Source organism: Grus americana, chromosome 14 (genome assembly GCF_028858705.1).
Source record: "Grus americana isolate bGruAme1 chromosome 14, bGruAme1.mat, whole genome shotgun sequence".
NCBI lineage: Eukaryota > Metazoa > Chordata > Aves > Gruiformes > Gruidae > Grus > Grus americana.
The window spans coordinates 9,789,293-9,802,634 of record NC_072865.1 but is presented as its reverse complement, the minus strand read 5'-3'; the positions used below and the strand labels follow the sequence as shown (position 1 = coordinate 9,802,634).

At 45.7% G+C, this 13,342-nt stretch overlaps 1 protein-coding gene across 2 annotated transcripts; it reads left to right on the top strand.

The window, feature by feature from the left end:
- Positions 1–205: 205 nt before the first annotated feature.
- On the top strand, positions 206–10,205 carry LOC129212803 (serine protease inhibitor Kazal-type 10-like). 2 transcript variants are annotated; one of them, XM_054841907.1, is made up of 10 exons: positions 206–290; positions 4,704–4,908; positions 5,392–5,414; positions 5,988–6,112; positions 6,369–6,414; positions 7,313–7,440; positions 7,576–7,621; positions 8,321–8,401; positions 9,436–9,554; positions 10,039–10,205. In XM_054841907.1, the coding sequence occupies exons 2-10, from the start codon at positions 4,851–4,853 to the stop codon at positions 10,082–10,084; spliced, it is 672 nt and encodes a 223-aa protein (XP_054697882.1). In that variant the 5' UTR covers positions 206–290; positions 4,704–4,850; the 3' UTR covers positions 10,085–10,205. The 2 variants fall into 2 exon arrangements, with proteins under 2 accessions (XP_054697882.1, XP_054697881.1); XM_054841906.1 differs by lacking the exon at positions 206–290 and adding an exon at positions 732–963.
- Positions 10,206–13,342: the final 3,137 nt, after the last annotated feature.

Here is a 13,342-nt window from a genome sequence, read left to right as displayed (position 1 = left end):
AGTTGTGAAGAAGGGCAGTTCCCTTGCAAGCAGGGTTGGAAACACACCTTTAGGAGAGAGAGGCCCTTTTGCAATCTGCTCTGCCTCCCAAAGCAACAGGATGGGGGGTGGAGGTTCTCTGGGCAGGCAGTTACCTGGCTGCCCACGTTCGTGTTTGCAATGTTCGTTGGTGCGGGGTATTGCAGAAAACCTGTGGGCAGTCAGTCCTAACAGACCTGATGTTTGGAGGACTGCTAGCAATTGCTACCGCAGCCCGTTTCAGCACCTCACCCACCACTTAGCTGCTGCTTGTAAGTAATTACGTCGACTGTCGCTTGTAGAGGATCCGTTGAGATACTTCGGCCTCTGGAAATCTCGGCTGATGAAAGGAAGGGCTCAGAGTCATAGCGTTAATTTATTATTCATTAACAGCGAAGCGCTGGCAGTGTGGCATGCTGTACAGGCAGCAGTCTCACAGTCAAATAGTTAATGATCTTAAGTGACAATGTGTCACTTTCCAGAGACACGAGAGAGCAGCTCTCTGAAGGGAGACAATTTATTTCCAAAAGACATGACTCTCTGCAACCATTTAGTGCCAAGTCCCTTCCCGGGGCTGGAATGTCCCTCCTGTGAGAGGGAGGTCTGTGTGCAGGAAGGCATTGCAGTATCAGATGCAATTTCTTAGGACCAAGACAAACTGAGGCTCTGGGAGGTAGTGCCGGGGGTGTGTGTCTCAGGGGCTTCATGCTCCTTCTTGTCCCCCTCCAGTGAGGAGGGAGTTGGGGTAAGAGGACACCAGCTCCAGCACTTATTTTCTTTCCTGGGGAGCAGCAGAGAGGATGAGGATGGCCCCCAGGAGCCATGATGCCTTGGAGACAAGCGGAGCTCCCGATCACGCTCAAGATCCCAGTGGTCCTCGGAGGGCATCTTCCAGGGGCCATGTCTGCTAAGCAGGAAAATCCACCAGGCAATTGAGGGGAAACTGTGAGTAGAAATGAACGGGGACAGACCCTCCACCCTGACGCAGAGTTATGCAGTATTACTCAGGAGTAACCGGGTGCAGAGCAGGACCCCAGCGGCACCCCAGAACCCTACCCCAGGGGGGCAGCTCCTTAGGAGGGAGAGGAAGACAGTCCTCTTTTATGGGCACCTCCTTGGAAATAATTTTTTGTTGCTGCTCAATAAAATCCTGCCACAACAACACAAAATGCTCTCACCATTACTAATCTAACTCTCCCTCCAGGAAATTCAAGGCAGGAAATTTTGTCTGCCTGCCGAGGTGTTTTATGGTACAATTCTTTAAGCAGTACCTCGGCACTTTATGCCATCATCTGATGTTTGTGAATTTAGGAAATGCCATTCAATTACCCCACAACCTGATTAACACATTGCATGTAGTTATTTTGTTCTGCTCTATTTTATATCAATGCTTCTGTTTTAGTGTATTGTTCTACTTGTTGCTGGCCAAAATATACCTCAGGCCAGTCTAGACCTTTCTGTTAATGCAGTTTCTCTCTGAGGCTTCATTCAGGATAAATGGTTTGTTACTACGTTCTTTCTTGATGCGGAGAAAAATAAAATGATGTTTTAAAAGAAAATTACTTGGAGACATCGTTTTTGGGGGCTGGCTGTGTCAGAGCTATTGCAGCGAGGCAGAGCTGAGATTCGCTGAGGGATTGGGATGTGCGGGGCCAGATCCTCAGCCTTTTGCTGTTAGTATGCAGGTCCCAGACAGTCAAATTATTCCAGACATCCTTGCCTGTGATATCATCTATGCTTAAAAGACTGGAGATATGCAGGCAGCAATCAGATAGCTGAACTACAAGGAGAAATATTAGATGAGCGCGGCTTAGAGCAGGGGCTTTGCTTGCTGTAAATTGAATTCGTGTTCTCATAGAAGATCCAGTTCTGCCCCCGTGTGCAGAGGTCTGGGAACAGCAACCTGTTTTGGGAGCTCTTGCAGTGTGCCGCATCGCTAGGCAATGGCAAAGAAATGCATTTCGCATTTGTCTCTACAGTAGCGTAGACTGGAGCACAGTACCACTTTATTCTTGATTACGGTACGGTGTGTGACAGCAGGATACGGGAGCAAGGACAATGATACTGCTGCTGGAATAACAACACGTGGTCCTGCATGCACACATCGACCTTTTTATTAAAAAAAAAGTAGTTTAAAAGTATCATTTCTCTTCATAGCCAGATGAAGCCTGAGACAAGTTTTAAACTAAAGCAAGGAAAACAAATGAAGAATTTTTTAGGTCATGGTAGATTATGGACTTGTTTGAGGTAGGGAATCTCAAGACCGGAGGAAAAGATTTCCAGGAAAATATCACTGTTATGGGAAGAAATAATGCTGGGTTAGAAACTGGGTAGAATTTCCGGAGTTATTGTAAATTTACCTTAATACAAGAGGATCCATCATATGACTACTAATGTTTACCCCACTTATGTGGCCATAACCTTCTTGAAAGTTTGCTCTCCAAGAACTTGAAATATCAGGAAGAGTTTTATTTCTTTATAACTTTTCAGTGGTTCTCATATCTGTAGAAAGGTTATGATAAATCTATGGCCAAAGTCACATTATTGAGCCCACCATCATGAGACTCTCGAATATCACAGAGGGGTTGCAGCAGGTGAGTTCATTTTGCCTTTCCCATTTGCAACATGTGTGTGGCATTTCCCAAAGCTCACTCTTACAAATGCATGGAGACAGTTGTTTTTGACTGCTCCTAACGACTGTGTTCAACCTATCTGCTGTCCCGCAATTACTTCCGTCCCATTCCCTCTGTTTCTTATTAACGGAGCTCCTTGTGCAATCCCACATCACACCTAGCCCAGCAGCTCTTGCTGCTCTGCCAAGCATCTCCCATCCTTTCTCATAGACCCTGTAGCAAGGCTCTTTCCTTGCTTCTCTTTTTGTCCCTGCTGCCCTGTGAAGTGGCAGGGATTACTGGAGAAAAAGAGCTGCTTTTGGAGCACTGCTGGCTGGCTGCCCTGGCCCTCTTAAGCAGCGTGTGGGTCAGAGGGGGATCTCCCCAACAGGTCTAATTAATAAAAGGGCAGGTGTTGGCCAAACATGAGAATGAAGCTGCTCCCTATCAGGTACCCTGCCATTCACCGCAGCTCCTGAGCGACCAGCGTGATTTCAGCCTGGCAGGAGAGGAAAAGGGAGAAGCAGCACAGTTTCTGGTAACTGGGGGGTGTCAGATCTGGAGGTGGGTGTGGGGAAGCTCAGGTGGCAGGGCTGGAGAGGAGACAGACTGTATTCCTGTAGCCTCACGAACCACCACAGAGCCAGCAAGTGCCATCTCCACCGGCAGCTGGTGCAAGTTCAGATGGAAGCCTTGTTTTCAGGCTTCAGCATTCTTGCCCCTGGAGAATAATCAATATTAATGCTTCTGTGATTACTGCTTCCCTTCCAAATATGCTCACAATCAGTTCAAGGAATCTGAAAGTCAAGTCACTCAGAATGCTAAGAATACAACAGAAACAGCTTTCAAAGGAACCCTTCAACTTCTGATATTTGTGAATGAGATCCAAATAACATTACTCATTTATTTTTCAGGAAAATGATTTCATTGATATGAACAGGCCAAATCCCGCAAGCTCTATTCTGTGACTACAGTTCCCTTACACTTTCAGTTACCTTTTTATGATTTATCTGCTCATGCCAACACTTGAACATCTCCCAGGATAATAAGAAAAACAATTCTGATTTTCTATTTAAAACTCAGGCTGCCTTTAAGCCACATGTATGAATCAAGTTTCTTCTAAAGCACAAACATGTCCTGTCCCTCATTTCCTTCCACGACTACCTTTAATCAAAACTGTATTATTTTATACAATATTCCTTATTTGTTTTTCCATACACTTGCGATAGGGTTGAACCACTTAACAGAACATTATTCTTCACTTATCTTCCCTAAAACATGACTTTCAACTGACACTCTAAATTTAATGCCATATAATAGAGGGGGGAAGGGGGAAGCCTAAGGACTCACCTTCTGTTGGCAGCTGCTGCAAATTTTTCTTGAATGTCTTTGGTATTAAGAAGCTGACTTTACCTGCACAGAACGCCACTCGCTTGCCATTAAGAGCAAACATTATCCCAGTCCAGATTTAAGGCTATTTATTCTCATCATTTCTTAATCAGACTCATGCTTATCATCAACAGATGAATAACTCTTGCTCCTACATAGAAATGTCTTATAAACTTCTGAAGTTTCAGGTAATGCTTTCCTGTTGTGATGATGGTTTCCTTCCATGTTTGTGAGAAATCCAGCATACCAGGAAACTACAGGAGAGAGTGCAGAGAGATTTATTGAGCCCTCAGCATCTTTAAAGTACGCTCATGCCTGCCAAACCCCAAATTTTATATCTGTAAGGGCTTGAAGTGTCCCATACTGATGTCCCCCCACCATGGTATACCATGCAACTCTCCCAGAGCCCAAATACCATCTAGTGTATGTAATATGGTTTGCACAAGTTCAAACGCTTTGAACAAATGGGCTTTTTTTGCTTTACCAACTTCCATACTTAATTTCACAACATCTACTATTGAGACAGTGCTCTTGTTTGGAAAGTACAAATCACTCATTGTACAGCAGGGCGCCTTTGTTAACAAGCTGGGTGTAGCTCACATTTTTGTTTAATTCTTCTGGGCATCTCTCTAACAAACAAGTATTCTTTAGAGCTCAACTCAATAATCAATACAATTTTCTTAGTTTACAGAGCAAATAATTACTCTATGGGATGACTTCACCGGGTCAGGGAGATGTATATATAGAGTGCAGAGAGAGAAGGCTGAGAACCATCTACTGAACTCAACAGCAACAGATTTGCAAGTAACAGACTATACAACCATCGCCACTATGAAGACAACAAGAAGCGTTGCCCTTCTTGGGCTTGTGCTTCTCAGCTGCCTTTCTGGTAAGTTGTTTTTGTTACAGTCTACGCTAGTCCCTCTAGTCTTCCTGAACCTTTGCCTTTATATATACATTGTAGAGGGGAGTTCAGCCTTTTGGAGACGTGATGATTTAGTAATACGCGTGCTCTCTTTTAATGAACTTTATCCTTGTGCAGATAAATACTATAGATCGGTAGGATGCATTTGTCTGATTTGAACTTGTGAACCTTAGTGGGGATAATAGAGCTGCAAAAGGAGAAAGGTGTATGTGCTATTTCTTCTTTAGTGAGACAAAAATTCTGATTTCACAAATAATTGATTTTTTAAAATCTTAGCTTATAACTTCTTCTTTACTTGGAGTAGATGAAACATTTGGGAAAACATTCACTACTGAGTAATAAGAAAGTGCACTTGGTTACTCTATTGGGAAATTGATGATTCCAGAGGAATCTTGGTCAAGGACATTGTACAATTTTTATATTTTATAATCTCTGTTTTTATTGTAGATATTGTTGTTGCTCAACAACGGGTGAGTAGTAGATCTTCTTTGTCATTTAGTCTTGATTTCTAAGGCTAGATTAATAATTCATATTCACACTGCATCCCAGGGAAGGCTTGAGGGGGAAAAAAAAAAAGGAGAGTATGTGAGAAAGGAAGAAGGAAAAGTGCCCCTAAGTATTATACCACCTCTTTTCCCCAATATAAGAAAATACCTTTGTCAGAGAAAGATAACTTACCGTGTTGATGATAAAAATGACAGCGATTAATAATGTAGAGTGAGAGTCAGCACAGCACAGAGTGCTAGCAGAAAATCTATACAACTATTGAATAACTGCCTAAATATCTTCCCTGTCTTGATTCCACAAGGAATGATCATTTTTTTCCCCGCAATGATGGCTGAAAGTACTGAAAGTCTTAATACCGAAAAGGTGCTTTTGCGTGCTGTAAGAAACACGGTATATTTTGTTCCCTCTCTTCTTCACCATGGAGGAATGGTAGAGAAAAAAAATGACCACCAGTAGTGTCCCAACGCAGCGAAAACATGACTAACACAAGCACAGCCTTCTCTCCACTCGGAGAAATGACCATCCCTCTTTAACAGGCCTCCTGCAGCACGTACGGGTTGTCCGGAAAAACACAACTTGCCTGTCCCCGCAACTACGAACCCGTCTGTGGGACCGACAACATGACCTACCCCAATGAGTGCTCCCTCTGCAAAGCAATCTTGTGAGTATAAGGTCTCCCGATTGCCTGCAACGCCAGTCCAAGCGGCAGACAAAAGCCTTTGGGGTTGTGACTAATTGTGGGGTGGACTAGATTTTTCATCAGTTTATGTCTTCCCTAATGCCCGCGATCTTCTGTGTCAAAGCTCCTGAATCTGATTAATTACTGGGGCTTTACGAGTGGAGAGACTTAATGAGTGAGATGACTACATGGTATCAACAGACTAATGCTTCGTTCCCTTCTCTCTCTCTCCCTGTAGCCGTAACCGCGCCATTGACAAGAAGCACGATGGAAGATGTGTTGGGGTAAGGTCTGAGACTGGCTCCGGCTGCTGTACTGAGCAGTGGGGGGTGCGATGATGGCAGAGAGATAGACAGAAACCTCGCCTAGGATTAATTCTGTATTAAAACCATGCAATGTCAAACTGTCAGAAATGGATTGAAAATGAAGAGTTTCAGATTTGCAAGAATTTCTTTTAAATTTTGTTTGAACAGTTAAAATCAGTGAGTTTTAAAATGTTGTCTTGTGTATAACACCAGACTTAAGAATGGAAACTTTTGATTTCAATAATGCTTCAGCATTATCAAAACATTTCTCTTTAGACTTAGAGGCTTGTTGGAGCTAAGAAATTCCCAGAGGAAGTTTGGATTTTGACTAAATCATAATTTTGTACTAGAAAAAATGATTCTATCAGAATGTTTATCATAAAGTTTGTTTATCAATATATGGAACTACCGTGAAGTGGAGAAGTATCTCTATTTTTAGTTTGGAGAGAGAAAGTAAAGAAACACTCTGGCTGTGCAATTTAACGTAATACAACGACTGCCATTTGAGTACGCTCAGAGTAACTGCAGAAACACTGAGGTGAGCGTAAACTCCATTTTCAAATGGCATTGACATTTTGCAGCAAAAGTTGCTGCTGCATGAGGCATTTTAGGCAAAGATCCTTCATGGTGGTGTTCATGGTGAAAATCCCCGAGATGATAGGGATGAAGCCCACTTCTGGACAGGAAAAGACAGATAATCCAGGATCACACTGTACCCACGTGCAGGATTTAAACTGTTTGTGCTCCTTCAATTCGACCACGCTGGGGCTGGAAGCTGCCGTCCCCTTGCAGCTCAGGGGAGGGGAGGCGTGCTCCGTGACACAGGACTGATGCAAAGGGGAGCAGAGGTTAAAATGTTGTTCTGTGACTATTTCAGCTCGACTGTACTGGCTACCTGAGATCAAGCAGTGGTCGTGCAGTCCCCTGCACCCTGGAGTACAATCCCATCTGCGGCACCAACGGGGTTACCTACAGAAACAAGTGCACCTTCTGCAACGCTGTGGCGTAAGTGGAGGGGTTGCAAGAGGGGTTTCTGGATCAGTAGGTGCTCATGTCGGTATTTAGAAGGCAACGAGGTAGTTTGACTCCTGAAGCGGCTGCACTGTGCTCATTCATTCTCAACTTGCTCTCTTCCCAAAGGAATGGACTGGACCTAAACCTGCGCAATTTTGGACAATGCTTCCAGGTAAGGCACAGAAATCTGCTCTCCTAACTGCTGTTGCAATACATTTTACAACACAAATTCACTGAATCATAACTAAATAATAGAAATGCCTGCAGTGTCCTGGTGCATTTGGCCTGGAAATACGATTTGAGGAAAACAGTTAAAGTATGCCAAGGTCAAAGGGTGTTGAACCTAATCCATGGCTCGGATATGCAGTCTCCCCTCCCACCTGGGAACACAGCGGTCAGCAGGTGCTGAGACCTTCATTTGCTGGGAAAGGGGCTGAGCAGGAGATGCTGGTCATCCCTTCTGCGGGAGAGCGGGAGGGTCATTGTGGTGGGTTGACCCTGGCTGGAGGCCAGGTGCCCACCAGAGCCACTCTGTCACTCCCCTCATTCACCAGACAGGGGAGAAAAAGTATAACGAACAGCTTGTGGGTTGAGATAAGGACAGGGAGAGATCACTCACTAATTATCGTCATGGGCAAAACAGGCTGAACTTAGAGAGGAAATTCATCTAATTTATTACCAAGCAAAACAGAGTAGGGGAATGAGAAATAAAATCCAACCTTAAAACACCTCTCCCCACCCCTCCCATCTTCCCGGGCTCGACTTCACTCCCGGCTTCAACCTCCCCCCAGCTAGAGCAGCACAGGGGGACGGGGAATGGGGGTTACGGTCAGTTCAGCACACGGTGTTTCTGCCGCTTCTTCATCCTCAGGACGGAGGCTCCTTTTATCGTTCCCCTGCACCAGCATGGAATCCCCCTCGCAGGAGACAGCCCTTCACGAACTTCCCCAACGTGAGTCTCTCCCACGGGCTACAGTCCTTCACGAACTGCTCCAGCATGGGCCTCTCCCACAGGGTGCAGACCTTGAGGAGCAAACTGCTCCAGCGTGGGTCCCCCACGAGGTCACAAGTCCTGCCAGCAAACCTGCCCTGGCGTGGGCTCCTCTCTCCACGGGCCCACAGGTTCTGTCAGGAGCCTGCTCCAATGTGGGCTTCCCACGGGCCGCTGCCTCCTTCAGGTGCCTCCACCTGCTCCGGCGTGGGGTCCTCCACGGGCTGCAGGTGGAATCTCTACACCCCCTCATCCTTCCTCCATGGGCTGCAGGGGGACAGCCTGCCTCACCATGGTCTTCACCACGGGCTGCAGGGGGATCTCTGCTCTGGTGTCTGGAGCTCCTCCTCCCCCTCCATCTGCACTGACCTTGGTGTCTGCAGAGTTTCTTACATCTTCTCACTCCTCTCTCCGGCTGCAAAAGCTCTCTCTAACTGGTTTTTTCCCTTCTTAAATATGTTATCACAGAGGCGCTGATTGGCTTGGCCTTGGCCAGCGGCGGGTCTGTCTTGGAGCCGGCTGGTGTTGGCTCTGTCAGACACAGGGGGAGCTTCTAGCAGCTTCTCACAGAAGCCACCCCTGTAGCCCCCCCGCTACCAAAACCTTGCCACGCAAACCCAACACAGTCATATATCGCCTATAGGGGATTTCTCGGGTTGGAGTACTTTCTGCAGTGTGGCTTGTGACCATCCATTTTCTGTACGCTCGCCCCTGCTAGCCTGCTGAAGCAGAGCAGCCAGGAAATACCAGCATGATCATTTTACTAATTATAATAGTATTTATTAGATTTTTTTTGCCCCCACCTTCTCCCTGCTTCAGGCTGCTCCAGGCAAGCACCTTCTCTGAGTTTGCAGAGTTGCTGGAACAACAGAGCCCTGCACTTGAAAAGTGCTTTTATGCTTTGCCATGTCATAAACATTAAATAAACATAAAGCGCTCATGTAGGAAAGCAGGGGGAACAAAAGCCTTAACACCTGTTGTTGCTCCATTATTAGCAAATTGACTGCAACGAACAGAAGGGTAACAATCTCATCTGCACCAACGAATACAACCCCCTTTGTGGCTCCGATGGCAGAACTTACGGAAACAAGTGCCAGTTCTGCAGCGCAGTTTTGTAAGTATGGTGCTCGCGGCGTGCCACGAACCCAGAGGAGCCGGAGCACACACACAGCCGCGATAGCTGGTGTGAAAGCCCCAGAGCTCCTGTTAGCCCCTCGGTAAATCCATCCCTGTGTTCCTCTCCCGATGCTCGCTCCTCTGCCACCCCCCAGGCACTGCAGATCTTAAGCCCAAGTGAGTCTTCTCCTTCCCTTGCAATTAAATCCAGATCCCCGTTTGCAGACTCGTAGCGTTGTTCACTCCCTCCCTGCCAGAGTGATTTAAACTGTGACCATAGGAGGTGGCCAAAATTATGGGGTTTGTCCCAAATCTCTCTCACGTGAGAAAAGCTTGTAACCTGGGGAATCGGGAAAGAGGTGAAACATTAAGCAAAGTACTTAATAACTTGGAGAGCATGAGAGCATTGGCTTATTTGGGTAAAGTTAGACTATAAAACCGAGATCCATGTCTGTAATTTTCGTCTCCCTCTTTCTCTTCAGGCGGAGCCGGGGAAATCTGTTCCTCAGATACCATGGTGAATGCTGAGTGCTGGAGCCATATCCTTCGCCCTGGTTTTTCCCTTACAAATCCTGCAATCAAACACGCTCTTCCCTGCTCCCTCGACTGTTGCGCATTGGTCTCTGCTTTGATCGATCAATAAATTAAATGCAGCCACTCTCTTTGCCATGGACTGGTTTTTGGTTTGGTTTTTTTTGGGGCAAGGGTAATGGTCTTTAGGCTTTTAGGTACTTATCTGTCAGGTAGGAGAAGTTGTGAAATAAACCACAATAAAGAGCAAAGCGTAACACCCATCACACACCAGCCCAAGCCCTCACAAGAGTACGTCAGTCCATACCAAACCATCAGAAGAGAAACCAAGCTGCTATAAAATACTGCCACTTTCCTAAATGTGGTGTCTTAGAGAGTATAAATGGATTTGTCTTTGTAGCAGCACTGAGTCTTGGAGGAAATGGTCCTTTTAGGGGCCCTGGCACGGGGGGATGGCCCTGGGGGGTGAGAAAGAGAAAGGTGGCCATGGTCAGCCCTACCTGGGCACGCCTGGGCAAGGGGCAGGTCTGGCAGCACATTGTAAAAGGGAGGCTTCTGGCAAAGGGAGGAGGCTATCTCATAGGGAAGAAAATTAGGAACTGTTGCTTCCTTGAAGGGTGTGTCCATCTGTGTTGATCAGCAGAAAATTGCAGCAAGCTGGGCAAGGCTGTAATGAGCCTAATGAGGACCCGAGGAGAAATTAGACTGGGCTCAGGGTTTCAGATTCTTGGAGAAGAGATCTGAAAAGTTGCACGTGGAGTATTTGAGGCAGAGGTAGGACAGAGGACCCTTCAGGAAAAGGTCTTGGATTTTCTAGTCCTAGGAAAGAAGGGCCAGAAGATGTGCTGGTAGCTCCAACATGGTTTCTATCTTGGAAAAAAGGTATGGAGATAACATCTTTGTGGGAGCCTGAAGGGCTCACTTGAGGAGCAATGATATATATGAATGCTCATGATGATGTGCCATCTTTTTGGGTGAGTCAAGGAGTTAACACGCAAACAGCACAGGCAAAAAGTCCCAAGTGTCACTGCTCGCATACTCCCTTCCTCATGCAATGTAGCAAGAATATCTGCTGCTAAGGTTGATATTTAGGACAAAATCTGTGACTTCCAAACATTTTCTTTGGGTCTTGTTTCCTGAAGTAGATTATTTCTTGACCAGGAATTTTGTAGGTGCTTCCCAAGAGAACATAAGAGTCTTGTCCTTCCCCTAGTACCAGTACAGAGCAATGCTCTATTGTAGGAAGAGGGATGGAACTTCTTATTTTCAGGTTTTTTTCCTGTTAGAACAGGCATTATAAATCACATCATGTTTTTGTGCCTGCTCTTAAGAAAAGACAAACTGGAGAGTCATGAGAGTCCTCGTGGCTTACCTGCTTGTGTATGTGTGAAAAATAATTAAGGAACAGTCTAAGTAGCTAGTGGGTGTGAACAGAGACCTGTCAGCACAGGACAGAGCTCTGCTATAATTTCTTGCTGGCGAAGAGGTTTATAGAGTGGCCACAGACTAGTGGAGTTTTGGCCGTAGCAGAAAATTGTCTTCAACAGCCAGCTCCTATGGTGAGCCTCCTCTGCAAGGGTAGTTTCTGCCTGAGGAAGCCAGATACTTGCTTAGGAGCTCAACAGGCTTTGGAAAAGCCCAAAGAAGAGCTGCCCACCTACAGGGAAAGGGAGGGCAAATGGCTAGTGCTGGGTATATGGCTGTATCCGAGATGCCTCGTGAGCCTCTAAGCAAGAACTCCTTAAAAGATAGAAAGGCTTGTGTCACATAAGCCTAAAGATCGGCCTAGCACAAGTGAGTACTCAGTGTGACACCAGCAAGACTCTGCTTAACTACACCCATTAGACTGGAAAGCAAGGTCCAGATGCTCTTCTTCTGTCCCTGGTTTTCAGAGAAGTCAGAGGGACAGAAGAATTTCCTCACCTACACCAGCAAGTGGCCTGTTTCAGATGTTATACAGAAGTGGAAAGGGGTAATAACAATAATCACCTGGTTGGTAATTTAGTCTCATTCTCTCCTCAGCCTGGAAGGGATTGGTCCCTGCGGTACGTTTGCCAAGGCTTTAGCCAGTCAGTTATGCTGCAGCAACCGAAATGTTTGGGTAGATAAAGGACTGAGGCATCAAGGCTGTGGTCGTGAGCAGTGACGTATGAAACTGGAAAAGGCAAACAAGTAGTGCTGCAAGTGACAGAACTAAACGTGATTTTGAACGGCGCTGTGGCTGACTGACTTGATAACTAAATTATATGAGAGGCTGCGTCGTGAGCTCACCCTTAATAGACATCTGAGAATTCACCTGTCAGTCACGGTTCCTCTGCTGTGTGGATTTTAAGATGTCTAGCAAGCTGCAAACTCTAATGCTTTCCCAGATGTAGGGCATTCAGAACATTGCTCTCCTGCAGAAACTCTCTCCCTTGCTGGCTGAGGATGTAAGTAGCATCTTTCCTCTACTGTGAGAAAAAGGTATAAAAACGCATTTGGTTTTTATTTTTTCACTCCTGTGTCAAATTTGCTTGGAACTAGTAGATTCAAAATTCACTGGGGGAACTAATAAGCAGATATATCTATACATGGTGCTCTCATAAGCCATGTCTCCTTAGGAAAGCATGCTAAAATTTTATTATTCTTATCTGAACAGATAATTTGCAAATGGTGCAGCTGAACATGAATCCTTGCACAGACTCAGCTGGAAATAGAGCTCAAGTCTCCCGATTCCCCATCAAATTCCCTTCATTGCCACTTGCTGTGGGAGCGGAGCCCTAACATATGTTTGTGAATGTGAAAAACTGGAAAACATTGACAGCTAGAGTTTAAATAGTTCAGGGAGGAGAGTCAGCAGTCCTATCTGGGACTGTGCACACAGCTATGAGAGCATGTCACATTGGAGCGCTTCTCCACCCCAACCCAACAAATTTAGAACCATCCTCAAAAATAGCCCGGGAACAACGTATAATTGGTTTCACAGACAACACATTCTCATGTTGTGATTTATTTCGTAACGTCTAGTGAGTGTCATCACGCCACACTCAAAGCCTCAGAGCTGGCATTCAGCGAGGGCCCAGAGAATGAAAATTACCAGCTTCCCCGATGAATCACCGCTTTGAAAATTCACCCTTGTGAGAATCCTGTGACTATTTAGAAAAAAAAAAAAAAAAAGATATTACAAGCCCGAGTCTATCACTCATATAATTAGCCCTTTCTAGGTTTGATGTGGACAGGGCAGCATTCCTAAAGCACCAGAAACACGTCCAGGAC